The sequence below is a fragment of the Camelina sativa genome, chromosome 9, assembly GCF_030686135.1.
Source record: "Camelina sativa cultivar CO46 ecotype springtype chromosome 9, ASM3068613v1".
Taxonomy (NCBI): domain Eukaryota; kingdom Viridiplantae; phylum Streptophyta; class Magnoliopsida; order Brassicales; family Brassicaceae; genus Camelina; species Camelina sativa.
This window is the reverse complement of record NC_141888.1, coordinates 41,663,238-41,678,795: the sequence shown is the minus strand read 5'-3', so window position 1 is coordinate 41,678,795 and position 15,558 is coordinate 41,663,238. Positions and strand designations below refer to the sequence as shown.

The window sequence follows — 15,558 nt, the reverse complement described above, 5'->3', positions numbered from 1 at the left end:
TAATATTAGTGAGGTGGGCAAAAACTAAAATCTTGTGTGATTTATAATTTTACAAAATTATAAATAGATAGATGAGATCAGAGTCACAAGAATCTTAGAAAATCAAACTCTCTATATATCAGAAAGAATGGTTTTTTAAAAAATTTCACATAAATTAAGAAAAATATTTAGTTTTTAATTATAAATGCATCATTTATATTCATAATTATTAACCAATAGTAATTCTTCAAACTTTAAAATTCTCATTTAATGATTCTTACATTTACAATTCCCTAGTTTACTATAATGTTCATAAAATAATATAATACAAGCAGTCAAGCGCTTTAGGGTAAAAACTAAAGAGCTTTAATAATGATTAGACAATTTTTTAAAAAAAAAACATAATTGACTAAGATATATATTCTAAGCAATCAAAATATCAAATACATATTTACTTATAAGGAAAAAAATCATTTAAAAAAAAAAAAAAAAAAAACAAACAAACAACTACTACAACATTCACAATAATGGTTAGCTACAAAAGTAAACCATAGAACAAACTTCTATCTCATGAGAAGTCCATTAGACCATATAACTAAAGGTTAGTAGCAAGTTGGTGATTCATATTAGAACATTAATATAAAAATAATTTGAAGGTAAAATAACTTCATTACCAATGGATACTCTCAAATAACTTCATACATATAACAAAAAGACTTGCACTAGTCTTTACATTACTTGAATACTCTCAAATCTTCAACGACCAAGTCCTCCTTTTAGATGTTAATCCAACATCTCCAATTTATGTTTGAACAACAACGCTTTTTCTTTCACAAATCAGTATGTAGTTGACCCAAACAAAAAGAACAACAAGTGTTACAAAATCCGATCGAGTTGTTGTTTTTTAAAAAAATATATATATATTTCTCCTCAATGTACAGATCCAATTACGTATGCTCTCACCAAAAAAAAAAAAGATCCAATTACGTATGCTATTTTTAACAAACAAACATTTTAATTATGTACAAAAGTTTAAATCTATGGGGAAAACATGACGAATAAGAAAAAGTCGAGCGAGTGAGAGTCACGCGCGGCGATTTTTTCTCTCCTCTAGATCCTTCTTCTTCTGACCACAAGCTCGTGCTCCGATCTGGGTCCTCCGTTAATTCCGGTGACAGCGAGGACCCCTCGGCCCATGGTTTTTCATTCGTGACTCTTTGCATGTTACCGGCGAGGCTGATGGACGAAATCAAGGGAGCAGTGGAGAGGAGAAGAATCCGCGAGACGCCGCCGGTAAGAGCTCTACCGGAGGAGTTGCTACGCGGAGCGGAAGAGGGAGATTCACGGCGACGAACGAGAGAAGAAGTTAGATAGATCGGAGGACTGGAGATTCTGGAGGCTTCACGGGATCGGTTATGATAGGGGAGGTAGTCTCCGATTCGGCGGAGCTAAGCCACCGTCGAAGGTCCGCTCATCTACTCCCTGCTGCCTCTTTTCTCTCACGACTGAGCGTGAAAACCTCCTCGACAAAGGGCAGATCGGATCTCTTCCTCCTTCCCAAAACGGCTCTACGGTGGCAGGATGCAAACGGATCTTGGATCACCATCTCTGTTCGGCTACCGTCGTCCAGGCTCACCGGAGGTCCTGTTCCGGCTGAGTATCCGCAAGTATGGGCGGCGGCTGCAAACGAGTTTTTCGTTTTGCAAATTAGGGTTTCACGGTCCATGGTTAAGTTCGGTTTGTGAACCCGGCCGGTTTTGTTCCATCGGTTTAGTTTTTGTTAACTGTAAATGAGTTGGACCCTTGGGATAATTGCAAATGGGCCTACTCCGGAAATAGCCCATTGGGCATTATATTTTATAAATTGAATACTCTTTAACAAAAAAAAAAAAAAAACACGACGAATAGTCAAAGGAGCGTAGGGGAAGACTAATTTATGGTCAATGAGAGTCATCTACCAACAATTGTGGTGAAAGTAACATCGTTGACCGTGGCAACATCTTGACCATCCAAGTTTAGTTCATCAATCTCACCGGAGTACAAGAACGAATGGAAGGTAGGCTGTCTCGGACGTGGAAGTTGACCCGTTCGACTCTCCAACATCAACAATACCGAACCCATGTTTGGTCTGTGGATGACTGAATCTTGTGTACACAACATCCCCACGTGAATGCATCTCATCGCTTCCGCTACGTCTCGACTGTCCAACGTTGGATCTATCATCTCTTTTGTCTTTCCTTGGCTCCATAAATACCACGCCTGATTTTGTTTTTCCGTTTAGAACATTTTAGTAACCAAAAAAAATATCTAAGCGAACCAAACCGAACTATAAACTAAACCTGAAAAGAATAGAAATTTACATAACCGATGAGACTTCCATGTTCAGATCCTCGAAAGCTAATGTTTTTTCTTCCACTCACAATCTCCAATATCAACACTCCAAAGCTATACACATCAGATTTCTCTGAAAAGATCCCCTCCATTGCATACTCCGGCGCCATATAACCACTTCACATCAAAACTATATCAAAAGTTATATCACATCAAAAGCATAACATATACGGAGGATGAAAGAACACATGGAAATCATAGTTCAATTTTAAGTAAGTTTACGACATTACCAAAGTGTGATTGTTGAAATGTGTGGTGGTGTAAAAATTCATATGGGAATCTAAGCATCAAATATGAGATCAGTCATAAGAATTTTAGAAAATTAAACTCTCCCTATATCACTAACAATTCTCATCACAACACAAGCTTAATATCAAGGTATAATCAAAAGCAAAGAAAAAAGATAGACTCTGAATTGTTGGAGAAGATAAAAAAAGCTGAGTTAGACAAACAAAACAGACTTACAGCTATGAAGTCAGGAAAGTAGAAGCACCTAAGATTAAAGCTAGAACAACTATGAATAAGCAATTTCCAACTAAGAGATTTATCTAGTGAGTTTTATGAGCATTAATTATCCAAGTTCCTTATCGTTTTTTTTTTTTTTTACATTTATACTTGAGAATTATATTTGTTAAGAAAATATGAGGTTGAAGATAACAATTCTAATATTAGTGAGGTGGGCCAAAACTAAAATCTTGTGTGATTTATAATTTTACAAAATTATAAATAAATAGATGAGATCAGAGTCACAAGAATCTTAGAAAATCAAACTCTCTATATATCAGAAAGAATGGTTTTTTAAAAAATTTCACATAAATTAAGAAAAATATTTAGTTTTTAATTATAAATGCATCATTTATATTCATAATTATTAACCAATAGTAATTCTTCAAACTTTAAAATTCTCATTTAATGATTCTTACATTTACAATTCTCTAGTTTACTATAATGTTCATAAAATAATATAATACAAGCAGTCAAGCGCTTTAGGGTAAAAACTAAAGAGCTTTAATAATGATTAGACAATTTTTTTTTAAAAAAAACATAATTGACTAAGATATATATTCTAAGCAATCAAAATATCAAATACATATTTACTTATAAGGAAAAAAATCATTTAAAAAAAAAAAAAAAAAAAAAAAACAAACAACTACTACAACATTCACAATAATGGTAAGCTACAAAAGTAAACCATAGAACAAACTTCTATCTCATGAGAAGTCCATTAGACCATATAACTAAAGGTTAGTAGCAAGTTGGTGATTCATATTAGAACATTAATATAAAAATAATTTGAAGGTAAAATAACTTCATTACCAATGGATACTCTCAAATAACTTCATACATATAACAAAAAGACTTGCACTAGTCTTTACATTACTTGAATACTCTCAAATCTTCAACGACCAAGTCCTCCTTTTAGATGTTAATCCAACATCTCCAATTTATGTTTGAACAACAACGCTTTTTCTTTCACAAATCAGTATGTAGTTGACCCAAACAAAAAGAATAACAAGTGTTACAAAATCCGATCGAGTTGTTGTTTTTAAAAAAAAAATATATATATATATATTTCTCCTCAATGTACAGATCCAATTACGTATGCTCTCACCAAAAAAAAAAAAGATCCAATTACGTATGCTATTTTTAACAAACAAACATTTTAATTATGTACAAAAGTTTAAATCTATGGGGAAAACACGACGAATAGTCAAAGGAGCGTAGGGGAAGACTAATTTATGGTCAATGAGAGTCATCTACCAACAATTGTGGTGAAAGTAACATCGTTGACCGTGGCAACATCTTGACCATCCAAGTTTAGTTCATCAATCTCACCGGAGTACAAGAACGAATGGAAGGTAGGCTGTCTCGGACGTGGAAGTTGACCTGTTCGACTCTCCAACATCAACAATACCGAACCCATGTTTGGTCTGTGGATGACTGAGTCTTGTGTACACAACATCCCCACGTGAATGCATCTCATCGCTTCCGCTACGTCTCGACTGTCCTCCACAGTTGGATCTATCATCTCTCTTGTCTTTCCTTGGCTCCATAAATACCACGCCTGATTTTGTTTTCCGTTTAGAACATTTAGTAACCAAAAAAAATTTCTAAGCGAACCAAACCGAACTATAAACTAAACCTGAAAAGAATAGAAACTTACATAACCGATGAGACTTCCATGTTCAGATCCTCGAAAGCTAATGTTTTTTCTTCCACTCACAATCTCCAATATCAACACTCCAAAGCTATACACATCAGATTTCTCTGAAAAGATCCCCTCCATTGCATACTCCGGAGCCATATAACCACTTCACATTTTGAACATTAAAAAAAAAATATTAGAAATTAATACAGTTTTATGTTGATTAACGAAGATAAAGATGTTTGTTTAGTTACTATGTGCCGACGACTCGGATCGTGTTGGCATGGTCTTGTCGGTAGTTAAAGATCCTAGCCATACCGAAATCCGAAATCTTTGGATTCATTTCCGTGTCTAGCAAGATATTGCTAGCTTTTAGGTCACGGTGAATGATCTTTAGTCTTGAGTCTCTATGCAAGTAAAGCAATCCTCTAGCAATTCCTCCAATGATCTCCCATCGTTTTCTCCAGTCCAAACTTCCTCGTTTACTCTCATCTGTCCAGAGACATCGATATCATATACTCAAATCCACAAAAGCTTCTGAACCTTATTATTGACATTGTTTAGAAAAAAGAAAACATACCAAAAAGGAAGCGATCTAAACTCTTGTTTGGCATGTATTCATAAAGAAGCATCTTCTCGTTATCTTCAATGCAACATCCTAGTAATCTAACAAGATTCCGATGTTGGAGTTTCGCAATTAGTAAGATCTCGTTCTTGAATTCCTCTAGTCCTTGCTTAGACTTCCCTGATAGTCTCTTCACCGCGATCTCTCTTCCTTCTGAAAAGTTTCCCTGTACAAACATATATAACACATAAGTTCTTTTTTACATAGCAAAATTTTATTATCCAACATTATTTTCAGGACATTTTCGATTGTTTCACCTTATATACAGTACCGAATCCGCCCTGTCCAAGTTTGTTTTCTTCAGCGAAATCTCCTGTTGCTGAGGCTACGCTGTCGAAACTGAAAACTGGCAAATCAGGTGTGTCAACTTGATCCCCAACTAGAACATTGATCGGTGAGCTTTTGAAGTTAACCGAGTTATCTCTTGTATCAGAAACTGGAAGATCTTTCTTCTTCCACAAGAAAGCTGCAGATCATGAAATATTTGACAGTCTTAGGCTTAGCAGTTAAATTTTTTTAAACAAGACTATGTGCGAGTAGAGGCTTTACCTTTAAGCCTTTTACATGAGATCCAAATGCATAATCCTAGCAAGAATGCACCTATAACACTGACAATAATTATCCAAATTTTCGGTTTCTCCTTTCCACCTGTATACACAACCAAAGAAACCAACTTACTTCAGGATACAGATTTCAGTTAGTCATGGTTAAATCTTTTAAAATCTTTTTTTATATTCACCTTAAACCCAAAAAAAAAAAAAAAAAATCTTTTAAAATGTTATCTGAGAGCTTAAACATTTTTACAAACCTAGTTCAGAACCTGCCAGCCGGATGTTGATATAGTTTCCACCAAGCTTAAAACGCTCTATATCGATCAACTCACGGGTCCAAATCATACATCCGATCCCTCCTACAACCGCATAAGCATTACACGAGCAGTCCCTCACGCATACATCTTTACAAGTTACTAAGCTGTTAAGTGGAACAACTGATCCAAAATCAGGCAACTTCATTCGCTTTAGCACCTTAAACCCATCTCTTTTATCCGCAACCAGATTCTGACTACAATTCAATGCAACTCTTCTCTTGCACCCACCCGAAAAATTCATGTTGTTCCATTGATCCTGATAAACCGGCTCAAACCCATCAATGCAGCTGCATTTACCGGAACCAAACTCTTTGCTATCATCACATACACTGTAATTACCGCAACGGTTATAGTTCTCGCATTCCGTGTCCGGTTTCTTTTGAAGCAAAGTCCAGTTCTTGGCATCCTTATTCCATCTAAACTGCTCTTGTACGCCATCAAACCTAATCCGAAACCTCAAGAAATCAGAACTGTTTATGGTAACATAAGTGAAATACACGATACCATCTCGATCAGGAGGAGAGAGCTTAAACCCTCTAATATAGTTTGTGACTCGGTGCATATCCGGTATACCGGTAAATATAGCCGAGTTCCACGGTCCGCTACGCCATTTCCTCTTCTCCCCTTCCCAAATCACAATCTCTGGTGCTCCATTAGGATCAATCCCCATTGAATACCTTCCTGGTGAAGGATCATTTTCGGATTTCCACGGAACAAAACCGTGATTTTCTCCCAGTGAAGGATCCACCCGAACCCTCATACTCGGCAAGAAAGTATCTGTTGGATTGTCAAAACTCTCCCAATACCATTTGTTTCTGTCTGAATCTGAAGACAGAACCAAATCCCCTGTTCTCAACAGAGCAGCAACGGTGTTGTTTGACTCGGGCTTAGCACTTGTGGACCAAACTGTTACGTTTTGACCATTAACGACCACCAAGTTCCCGTCATCTGCGATCTTCAAAGCTCCGTTGTGATCCAACAATGGCTTCTCTCGATTCGCTACCCAGACAACTGTTTGAGGCTCGATGTTCTTGTACCATATTCCAACATACCTTAAGGTTGAATTTTTGGGACTAAAGAATCCAACCTCGAAGCTTCCATCATTGCTGACCAGTGAGTCTCCGTCTCGTATCGTCTGGTTTCTGGTGATTGAGTTGCTTGTGGAGCAAGATACGATGCTACATAGTTGGAACAACATCAAAAGGTTCATCACCAAAGTAAGGATTCTGTAAAATCCTGCCATACTTTTGAGATCTTTAAACCACGATTTAAAAAAAAAATAGAACAAAAATAATGACTCTTGATATTTCGTAGTTGGTCTTTCTCCACTTAATGACTTGTATATACCTTTTTTTTTAACATAAAAGGAGAAAAGTCATCAATATATTCATTTTAGTTGAGGAAACTAGTGGAAATAATAATTCCAAAAGAAATTCAAACGACTGAAAAGGACAACAGGTGAATCGTGTTGACCAAATATGACAAGAATATGAATATTTCACGTTTTATATAGACTTTGAAATATATAATGCAAAAAATATAGACTTTGAAATATATAATGCAAAACTGTGACTTTAAAGGCCAGAAATTTGTATATCAGTCCGTTTTTCATCGTTATTGAAATGCGACCTTTCCTTATTTGGGCGGTTGAGACTTGAGATTGAGAACATCCAAGATTTTGTTTTTTCTATCTTTTTATATTTTTTTGGAAGTCTTAATAGTAACATGATACAATTGGGATAGACACTTATCGACACCTCAAAAGTTCATTGTATTTGGATTAGTATAGTGACTGATAAATGCACGAATGCATATCCTGGATCTGTCCACAGATGATATATTCGAAGGTTTTTGATGCGTGTATCCGGATCTGTCCAAGTATGTTTTTGACCGGATGTTGAAGTATAAAGCTCAATAATATGTATGATGTCGAAAAAAAAAATTTTAATTTATTAATTTTATATGAAAACTAAATGGCGTTTTACAAACCCCCACTATGGCATTATGCATAATTCAAAATTTTATGTTGAATCTCACTTTCATTACAAAGCACAATTTCCATTTACGCAGATCACACGCGTGAAAGCAAACAACATTTTTCTGACAGCTACATGATCACATTGGCAAACGCATGCATGATGACTTCCGGAGAATCTCCCCACCACTACTGACTCTTCTTTCAGCCTAGTTTGGTACAAACCCTTTAAAACATGGCATAATTTGCTTAGATATTTTTTTTAGTTTTTAGTTTTACAGATTACAAATTTAATATACTTACTTCTTTTCTTCTGGGATGTAAAATAAAAACAAGATAATGATTTTTTTTTAGCAAATCGGTAAAAACAAAATTATGTAGGGGTTAACAGTAATTATATGATGAGTTTTAAATCAATTCTTGGAATGTGAAAGACTTCATATCGAAACTTCTTGCTCAAATAGAGGTGCTAACCTCATCGCTCAAAGCCTCACGAATGATCTAAAGACTACTTCCTATATAGCCTCAACTCATCCGATGGTTTAATAGAATTTTTCATGATGACTGATGAGAGAGTGTCTTTGCCTCTGTTTGTTGAATAGTGTGGGGTGTCCTTGTATTGTATGGCTCCTTGTGTTGAGTAATTTGAGTTCATTCTTATGCCCTTTAAAATGTTCAAAGTGGCTAGAGATTGGGGTTGTGGTAGAGGACTTCTTCTTTCTCCGGCAGGTTTAGTAATGGTTTGCTTTTTGTAACCTCTGTAACCATCCTTGCCTGTTTAGAGTCTTCTTTATAATTATAAAGTAAAGATATAAATTGTTGGCCGAGTTTATTTTTTGTTGCCATTATCAAACTTTATATATACTGTATATATCGTACTTGTATACAAAACAGTACATAAACAGATTTAGGAAACCTGCGGTACTAATATTTTTCATAAAACATAACCATAAGCATGCAGGTCCAATGCTTAGGGATTTTGGTAATACTGTATAAGTATAATTTATTGCATGCATAAAGGAAGAGTTACTCCCACTTACATCTCAATCTATTAGTATGTCTAAATACACATTTAACCAACAAAACCCCATCTGCTCTTCTCAGCCCAAAACTCTCCACCAACACATAACACCCAAATCTCCTCCAATCTCTATCGTTGTTACCATTCAGATTCCTACAATCTCTTCTAGAAACCTTAATTGGTTCATCCCTCTCCACTCTCACCACTTTCCTTCCTCCTCCCACCCACCCTCCTTCCTCCATTACCCTTCTCATCCTTTCTACTACCACAAAACTCAGCCCCACCGGAGACCCTGTACCCGTCTTCCTCCTCCTCTCCCCCGGTCCTCGTGAACCTTGAACCTGCCTATACCAATAAAACCCTCCATGCGCTTCTTTCTCCCCCTTAACTGCCTCCATACCCTTCACATAGTTGGCTTCTCTCACGACGTTTGCCTCTACTCTCACCACTTCTTCTTCGTTTTCATCACTGTTCTCGTCAAGATCGTTGCTTGCTTCATTGTTTTCACAATGGTAGATACGTTCCCAGTATTGGGAAAGTGTGATCCTATAAAACATTGACTTCCTCATTTGGTGACTTACGCTACAATTCTCCCTTACGAACATAAACGGGCAATACCATTCTCCTACTATCACGCTCCCTGACCTAATCGTAGAGACTGGAAATCCGAATGCAGGAAGACGAGCTCGTAGCTCATCGTCTAAGCCTAGAGCTTCTCTAGGTCTCCTCGGATGTAGGCTCCTCGAGGTTCGTAGCTCCCATCCTTTCTTCTTGAGAAATGAAGGAGGTGTACCGTCTGGTGCCACAGATTTGGCAAAGAACGTCCGATCGTGATGCCGATTGATCTTAACCGTCTGATATATATTTCTTGGATCCAAAGGTTTAGGTTTCTTGTCATGCAAGACATCTGGAAAACAACATAACCCTCTCTCTATCTCTCTAGAACACACAGAAACTTTCCTGAAATAAAAAACGAGAAGAGTTCACAAGACTAGTTTTTTCCTTTTTAATCACCGAAAGACTAAACACAGCACTAAAATCTGAAATTAAGCCTTAGAACATTGATATTCTCGTGTGTTTTTTTGGATCTTACCCTTTGTGTCTGCCTCTAGCGTGAACAACGTAATACCGATTCGAAGACAAGGGTTGATCGAGAGCCGGTATGAACAAGACCTTCTTAACGGAAGTCTCTCTGTTACCAGAACTGTCTAAGTGAACAACTGATAAGATCTTGTCTTGAGGTAACGGGAGCTTCTCGATTTTTGTCCTCGTACACATCCCGAAACAGAACGTGTCCTCTGTTTCGGCTTCTTCGTCTGTAATAACCAGAACCCCAGAGAACGGACCTTCCGGTGACTCCTCCGAGAGCGTCTTGTGATATTTTCTGTACTGCGATAATGTCCTCGTCACATACATTTTTGTTCTTGAAGCTTTAAGGGAATTTAGTGAGTTATGATTGTCAGGTTTTAATATTAATCTGAGGGGTTTAATTTATATTTTGATAACAATTTTGGGGGTGAAAACGACGATTTTATAGAGTAGTGGGGTGGCTCGATATAACTTTTGATAGTGGAGGGTAAAGTTGTGTAATCAAGTAATTTCTGATTGGCAAGTCTTTTAACTTTGTTTTCATAAAGAAGACATAAAAAGATAAAGCTAATTTATAAGAGTCACATTCCACTCTTAAGTTATCAGCTCTCAGTAAATTAATTTTATTATTAAAATTTCAAAATTAGAGATTTTCTTTTCCTTTCAAAAAATTTAGATTTTTGTCTCTAAATTTGTATGGTTTATATTTCGTAAATTTGGTTAAATTATCGGTTAAAGTAAATTATTTGAGTAAAACTATACTAAAGAAATGAAAATCATAGAGATACCTGTAGCCTGGAGCCACTCATATGAATAGCTTTTTGACTTAGTGGATGACTAAAGAGATGCTAAAAAGAGGGAAAAAAAAAGGAATAAAGATAAATCTAGAAAAGAAAATTGTGTTAATAAATCTAAAGTTCTTATGAAAGCATATAAGATTGTAGATTTAAAATATTTTGAATAAGACAAACCAATTTCCCTATGATATCCTTAGCGTAAAGTTAAAGTACACAGATGGAAATTTTGATGGTTAGTACTTAGTAGTATGAACGTCTAATTTGGTCGAACCTCATTGAATTCCGATCCTATTTAAGAACTAGTTTAATAATCAAAACCGTGCTCATTCACATATTAAATTCTCCCAAGCTAGCCAAGAGATGAGAAGGGGACAATTACAAGACTTAGTGGACGTTCCGGGTTCATCCATGTCCAAATTAAACTCCAAAAATAACGGTTTACTGAACGTTTTATCTCATGTGTTTTCTTGTTACCTCTCGGCGGCCGGCACTCAAGGAACCACAAGGCACTCCATACAGAGCAAGCAAATCCTATCGATGTAAGGACCTCAAGTCTCATCAGGAGGGCTAACCAAAGACCCATGTCAACCAAAGACCGATCAATATCCGTTTGCTTTGTTACTTTGTTATACTTCACTTTCTTACCAGATAACCATACTATATCCATGCATGAACCATAACCAAGTCCATAGAGACATTGTCATGAACTATAACCATATATGAAAATATGGAGATATATATGTTAAGGAACTTTTAGAATATTAGCTTTTCGATAAATTTATACATTTATAGTGTTTTATACCAACATTATAATATAGACTTTTAGCTAGTGCAGATCAGTCAGAAATTATTTATCCAATATCTGATTTGTTTTTTTTAATAGGATGGAATTGAATAAGCCAATAATTTTGAAACAGTGGAGCAGGAAGAAACGTAATAGAAATGCTTTTTTATTATTATTATAATTTAGTAGACATTATCCATTTTTTCATACATCATCCATTATCTCATTTTAACTGCTCCTATGATTTTTCACAAGAAAGAATTATCAGAAATCAATTAATAAGTAAATAAAACTGAAAAACAAAAAGTATCCGTTGAGGAAATTTCTTGTTCAGATTATAAACCCACAACCATAACCATAACTCCATAATAAATACTTTACTACGAATTTTTTTGGTAAAAGGTTAAGTTAACTAGTACGAATTATATCGACATGTATGCTTGTATTTTTGTGTTAATCAGGTCGATGACCAAACTCTGGATCTTACTTAATGAATCTACCCCAATGTCTTTAGTAAATATATAATTCAAATGAGTTAATTGAAAGATTTTGTGAGTTATTTAATTTATTTCATCTATTAGCGTTTTGGCGTGCTATACTTATAAAAGTTAAGGTTAAACAACATCTTTAATTACGAATTTACGATTGTATACTTTCTTGTAATCGCTCTTTCTCTTTTAATTTAACTGGATCTTCAGAGCAAAAACTTAGTTTAGCTTTTAATTTAACCATTAGGTGAATTATGTAGTGACGAAAGCTTACAATAAAATCGATCGCCGACTTGTTGACTAATATAACAAATCCATTACACTTATTTATTATGCTATAACTCCAGACTCGTCCGTGATTTTAAATAGGTTATTCTAACAATATCAATTCTTAAATGTGACACACACATCTACATATCTTTACAATGAGTTAAAAGAGAAGACATCATGACGCAAAACCCCAAGTTTGAGTAGAGTGGTTAGGGCAGTTGAAGAAAGAACGTCTCTACTCTTGCCTCTTCATCTTTTTTTTATAAGCTTATCCTTAATGGAAAGCTACAAAACAAAACCGCTATATTCACATTTTCTTTCATATCATTATACTTTTCAAATAATATATTTGTGTGAGTGTACAAGATAGCTAGCAAACCGGTTGAAATTACATTTTCCTTGTTTTTAGGGAAATGAAATTAATTAAATACATGTAAAGCAAAAGTTGAATCTTTGATGATTATTGGACGTCTTAGGTTTAATGAGCATTCTATATACTTGTAATGTTCTATAACCAAGAAAATATCATTAGATCAGAGTATCCAAATTCAAATATACGGATTGATCCTGTAATATGCATTTTTAAATGTCATAAAACTAACCAATAAACCTATACATACAATGATTTATATTATATTTACACTTCTTTGTTATATTTCTCATATGTATAAATAAGACCCAACCCATCCATCATCGTTTTGACTCCTACTTCAAAACGTACAACACAAAAAAAAACATTGAGTTAAACCCTCTTTTCCGATGAGAGACTCGTCAACAACAGCATCCACCAAATCATCACCGTTATGGAAACCCTTTGCCTCAAACTGCTGCTCGGTCGATGACCAAACCGTCTTCGGCAATCTCAGCCGTTGCCGACCTTCGAGATCAGAGTTCTCTAAGAACCATCTCGGACCACTTCCTTCCTTCCGGCGACTCTCTTTCGCTGATCTAAGCCGTTCTTCATCGGCTAGGATCAACGAAGATCTTGCACAGACTCTCGGAGCCGATTTAGTGGATTTTCAAATGTGTGAACTCAAGATGATCACTCAGAGTTTCTCCGCGAACTATCTTCTTGGAGAAGGTGGGTTCGGTAAAGTGTATAAAGGTTATATGGATGAAAATCTCCGACAAAGCCTAAAGGCTCAGCCGGTTGCTGTCAAGTTATTGGACATTGAAGGACTTCAAGGACATCGTGAATGGCTTGTAAGAACGTTTACCAATAATTGCATGCCTGATTGATTATTGAGTTTTTTTTTTTCACTTGTTACTATTTTATAGTTTTTAATTATGGCATATTTGATTAGTGATTACGCATATATAGTTTAAACTATGGGGCATCCAAAAAATAGAATTCTTATAGAACAAAACCACTCCTCATGATTTATATATATCGAAGTCAAAGATCCTTTGGACTCATGTCTTTATCTTTAAATACTTAAGGGTATAAAACTATACTGAAAAATGTATTTGGTTATAATAATATGGATTAAGTACGTATATGATAATCTTGTCGTTTCTTTTTTGGTGTCACGTACATCGTAACAGAATATTTTTCTTGTTGGTATGATATAATAGTTGGTGAGACCACTTTGTTATACACTTATACACGTATCTTCTTAGTTTAGTCTCTAAGAATATAATTAATTTAGATTTGTTTATGGTTCATTTGCAGTCTGAAGTCATACTTCTTGGACAATTAAAGCACCCGAATTTAGTCAAACTCATAGGATACTGCTGCGAGGAGGAGGAACGAGTCCTCATCTACGAGTTCATGCCACGTGGTAGCCTAGAAAATCACCTCTTCAAACGTATGAACATTTTTAATAATTATATATATATAGTATGCGGTCGCATTCGCATATATATTTATTTAAGTGATCAGTATTTCATTTAGTTTTCTAATTGTGTAAATGAGTCCTCATCTATCGTACAGGGATTTCACTATCACTACCGTGGGCGACGAGGCTGAAGATCGCTGTCGCAGCCGCTAAGGGTTTGGCGTTTTTGCATGATTTGGAGAGTCCAATCATTTATCGCGATTTCAAGACTTCTAATATCCTACTTGATTCGGTAATTTTAATTATTTTTCAGCTTGAAAATTAATAACTAGTAGTATATAATTAAATTTTTAATTAGGAAAATTATTTATTAATTTGATGTGCTTTTTTTAAAAAAAAAATCAAGGATTTTACGGCGAAGTTATCAGATTTTGGTTTGGCGAAAATGGGACCAGAAGGATCCAAATCTCATGTCACAACTCGAGTCATGGGCACTTATGGTTATGCTGCTCCTGAATATGTTTCAACAGGTACACAACACTTGTCTTTTCCTTGCATGGTTATCAATAAATTTCCTTCGATCAATTTTATCTAACGCATGGGAGCGCAATATTTTCAGGGCATTTAACGACAAAGAGTGATGTGTACAGTTACGGTGTAGTTTTACTCGAGCTCCTAACAGGAAGAAGAGCCACCGAAAAGTCAAGACCAAAAAACCAACAGAACATCATCGACTGGTCAAAGCCTTACCTAACGAGCAGCCGCCGTCTCCGATGCGTTATGGACCCGAGGCTCGCGGGACAATACTCAGTCAAGGCGGCTAAAGATACGGCTCTTCTTGCATTACAATGTGTGAGCCCTAACCCTAAAGACAGGCCCAAGATGCTTGCCGTTGTGGAAACTCTAGAGAGTCTCATACATCACAAGGACATGGCGGTTTCTTCTGGTCATTGGCCTTTGTCTCCTAAATCTCATGGAGGGAAGGTTTCGCCGAAGGTTCGAGGGGATAGGGATAACCGGAGTGGTAGGAAATCAGCTCCGGGTTCGTTAAGATCTTGAACTTAGGGTTTAATGACCCTAAAGAAACAAATAACATGTCGTGTGTGTGTGTTGTGTGCATATTATATATGGTCATACGTATATCAAAGTGTGACATAATCAATGAGAGTACTATGACTTCCATTAAGAACGATGCAATTAAATATAAATGTAATCGATTTGTGATCCCACAGGTTTTATATAAAAATATTGAATCAAATTAGCTATGAGATTTACCTCCAAAATGTTTAGATCATAATTATTTTGGTATGGTTGTACTATGTAGATCAAACTGGAACATCTAGTACT

General features: G+C 35.8%; 3 protein-coding genes across 6 annotated transcripts; 1 reads left to right on the top strand and 2 right to left on the bottom strand.

The window, feature by feature from the left end:
- Nucleotides 1-1,804: 1,804 nt before the first annotated feature.
- LOC104714481 (putative G-type lectin S-receptor-like serine/threonine-protein kinase At1g61610) lies at nt 1,805-7,348 on the bottom strand. 4 transcript variants are annotated; one of them, XM_087464951.1, is made up of 8 exons: nt 6,349-7,318; nt 5,950-6,265; nt 5,691-5,789; nt 5,399-5,607; nt 5,097-5,307; nt 4,771-5,008; nt 4,535-4,682; nt 3,908-4,435 (listed from the first exon to the last, which is right to left on the bottom strand). In XM_087464951.1, the coding sequence occupies exons 1-8, from the start codon at nt 6,445-6,447 to the stop codon at nt 4,124-4,126; spliced, it is 1,632 nt and encodes a 543-aa protein (XP_087321077.1). In that variant the 5' UTR covers nt 6,448-7,318; the 3' UTR covers nt 3,908-4,123. The 4 variants fall into 4 exon arrangements, with proteins under 4 accessions (XP_087321075.1, XP_087321076.1, XP_087321077.1 ...); XM_087464949.1 differs by lacking the exons at nt 3,908-4,435; nt 4,535-4,682 and adding exons at nt 1,805-2,238; nt 2,340-2,487 and having other exon boundaries at nt 5,950-7,347; XM_087464950.1 differs by lacking the exons at nt 3,908-4,435; nt 4,535-4,682 and adding exons at nt 1,805-2,238; nt 2,345-2,487 and having other exon boundaries at nt 5,950-7,347.
- A 1,622-nt stretch (nt 7,349-8,970) lies between these two features.
- On the bottom strand, nt 8,971-10,558 carry LOC104714480 (uncharacterized). The gene is made up of 2 exons (XM_010431865.3): nt 10,099-10,558; nt 8,971-9,965 (listed from the first exon to the last, which is right to left on the bottom strand). The coding sequence occupies exons 1-2, from the start codon at nt 10,419-10,421 to the stop codon at nt 9,011-9,013; spliced, it is 1,278 nt and encodes a 425-aa protein (XP_010430167.1). The 5' UTR covers nt 10,422-10,558; the 3' UTR covers nt 8,971-9,010.
- Nucleotides 10,559-13,074: 2,516 nt separating this feature from the next.
- Nucleotides 13,075-15,479, top strand: LOC104714479 (putative serine/threonine-protein kinase PBL15). The gene is made up of 5 exons (XM_087464947.1): nt 13,075-13,636; nt 14,106-14,241; nt 14,367-14,503; nt 14,618-14,741; nt 14,831-15,479. Exons 1-5 carry the CDS (start codon nt 13,193-13,195, stop codon nt 15,268-15,270), a joined length of 1,281 nt encoding a protein of 426 aa, XP_087321073.1. The 5' UTR covers nt 13,075-13,192; the 3' UTR covers nt 15,271-15,479.
- Nucleotides 15,480-15,558: the final 79 nt, after the last annotated feature.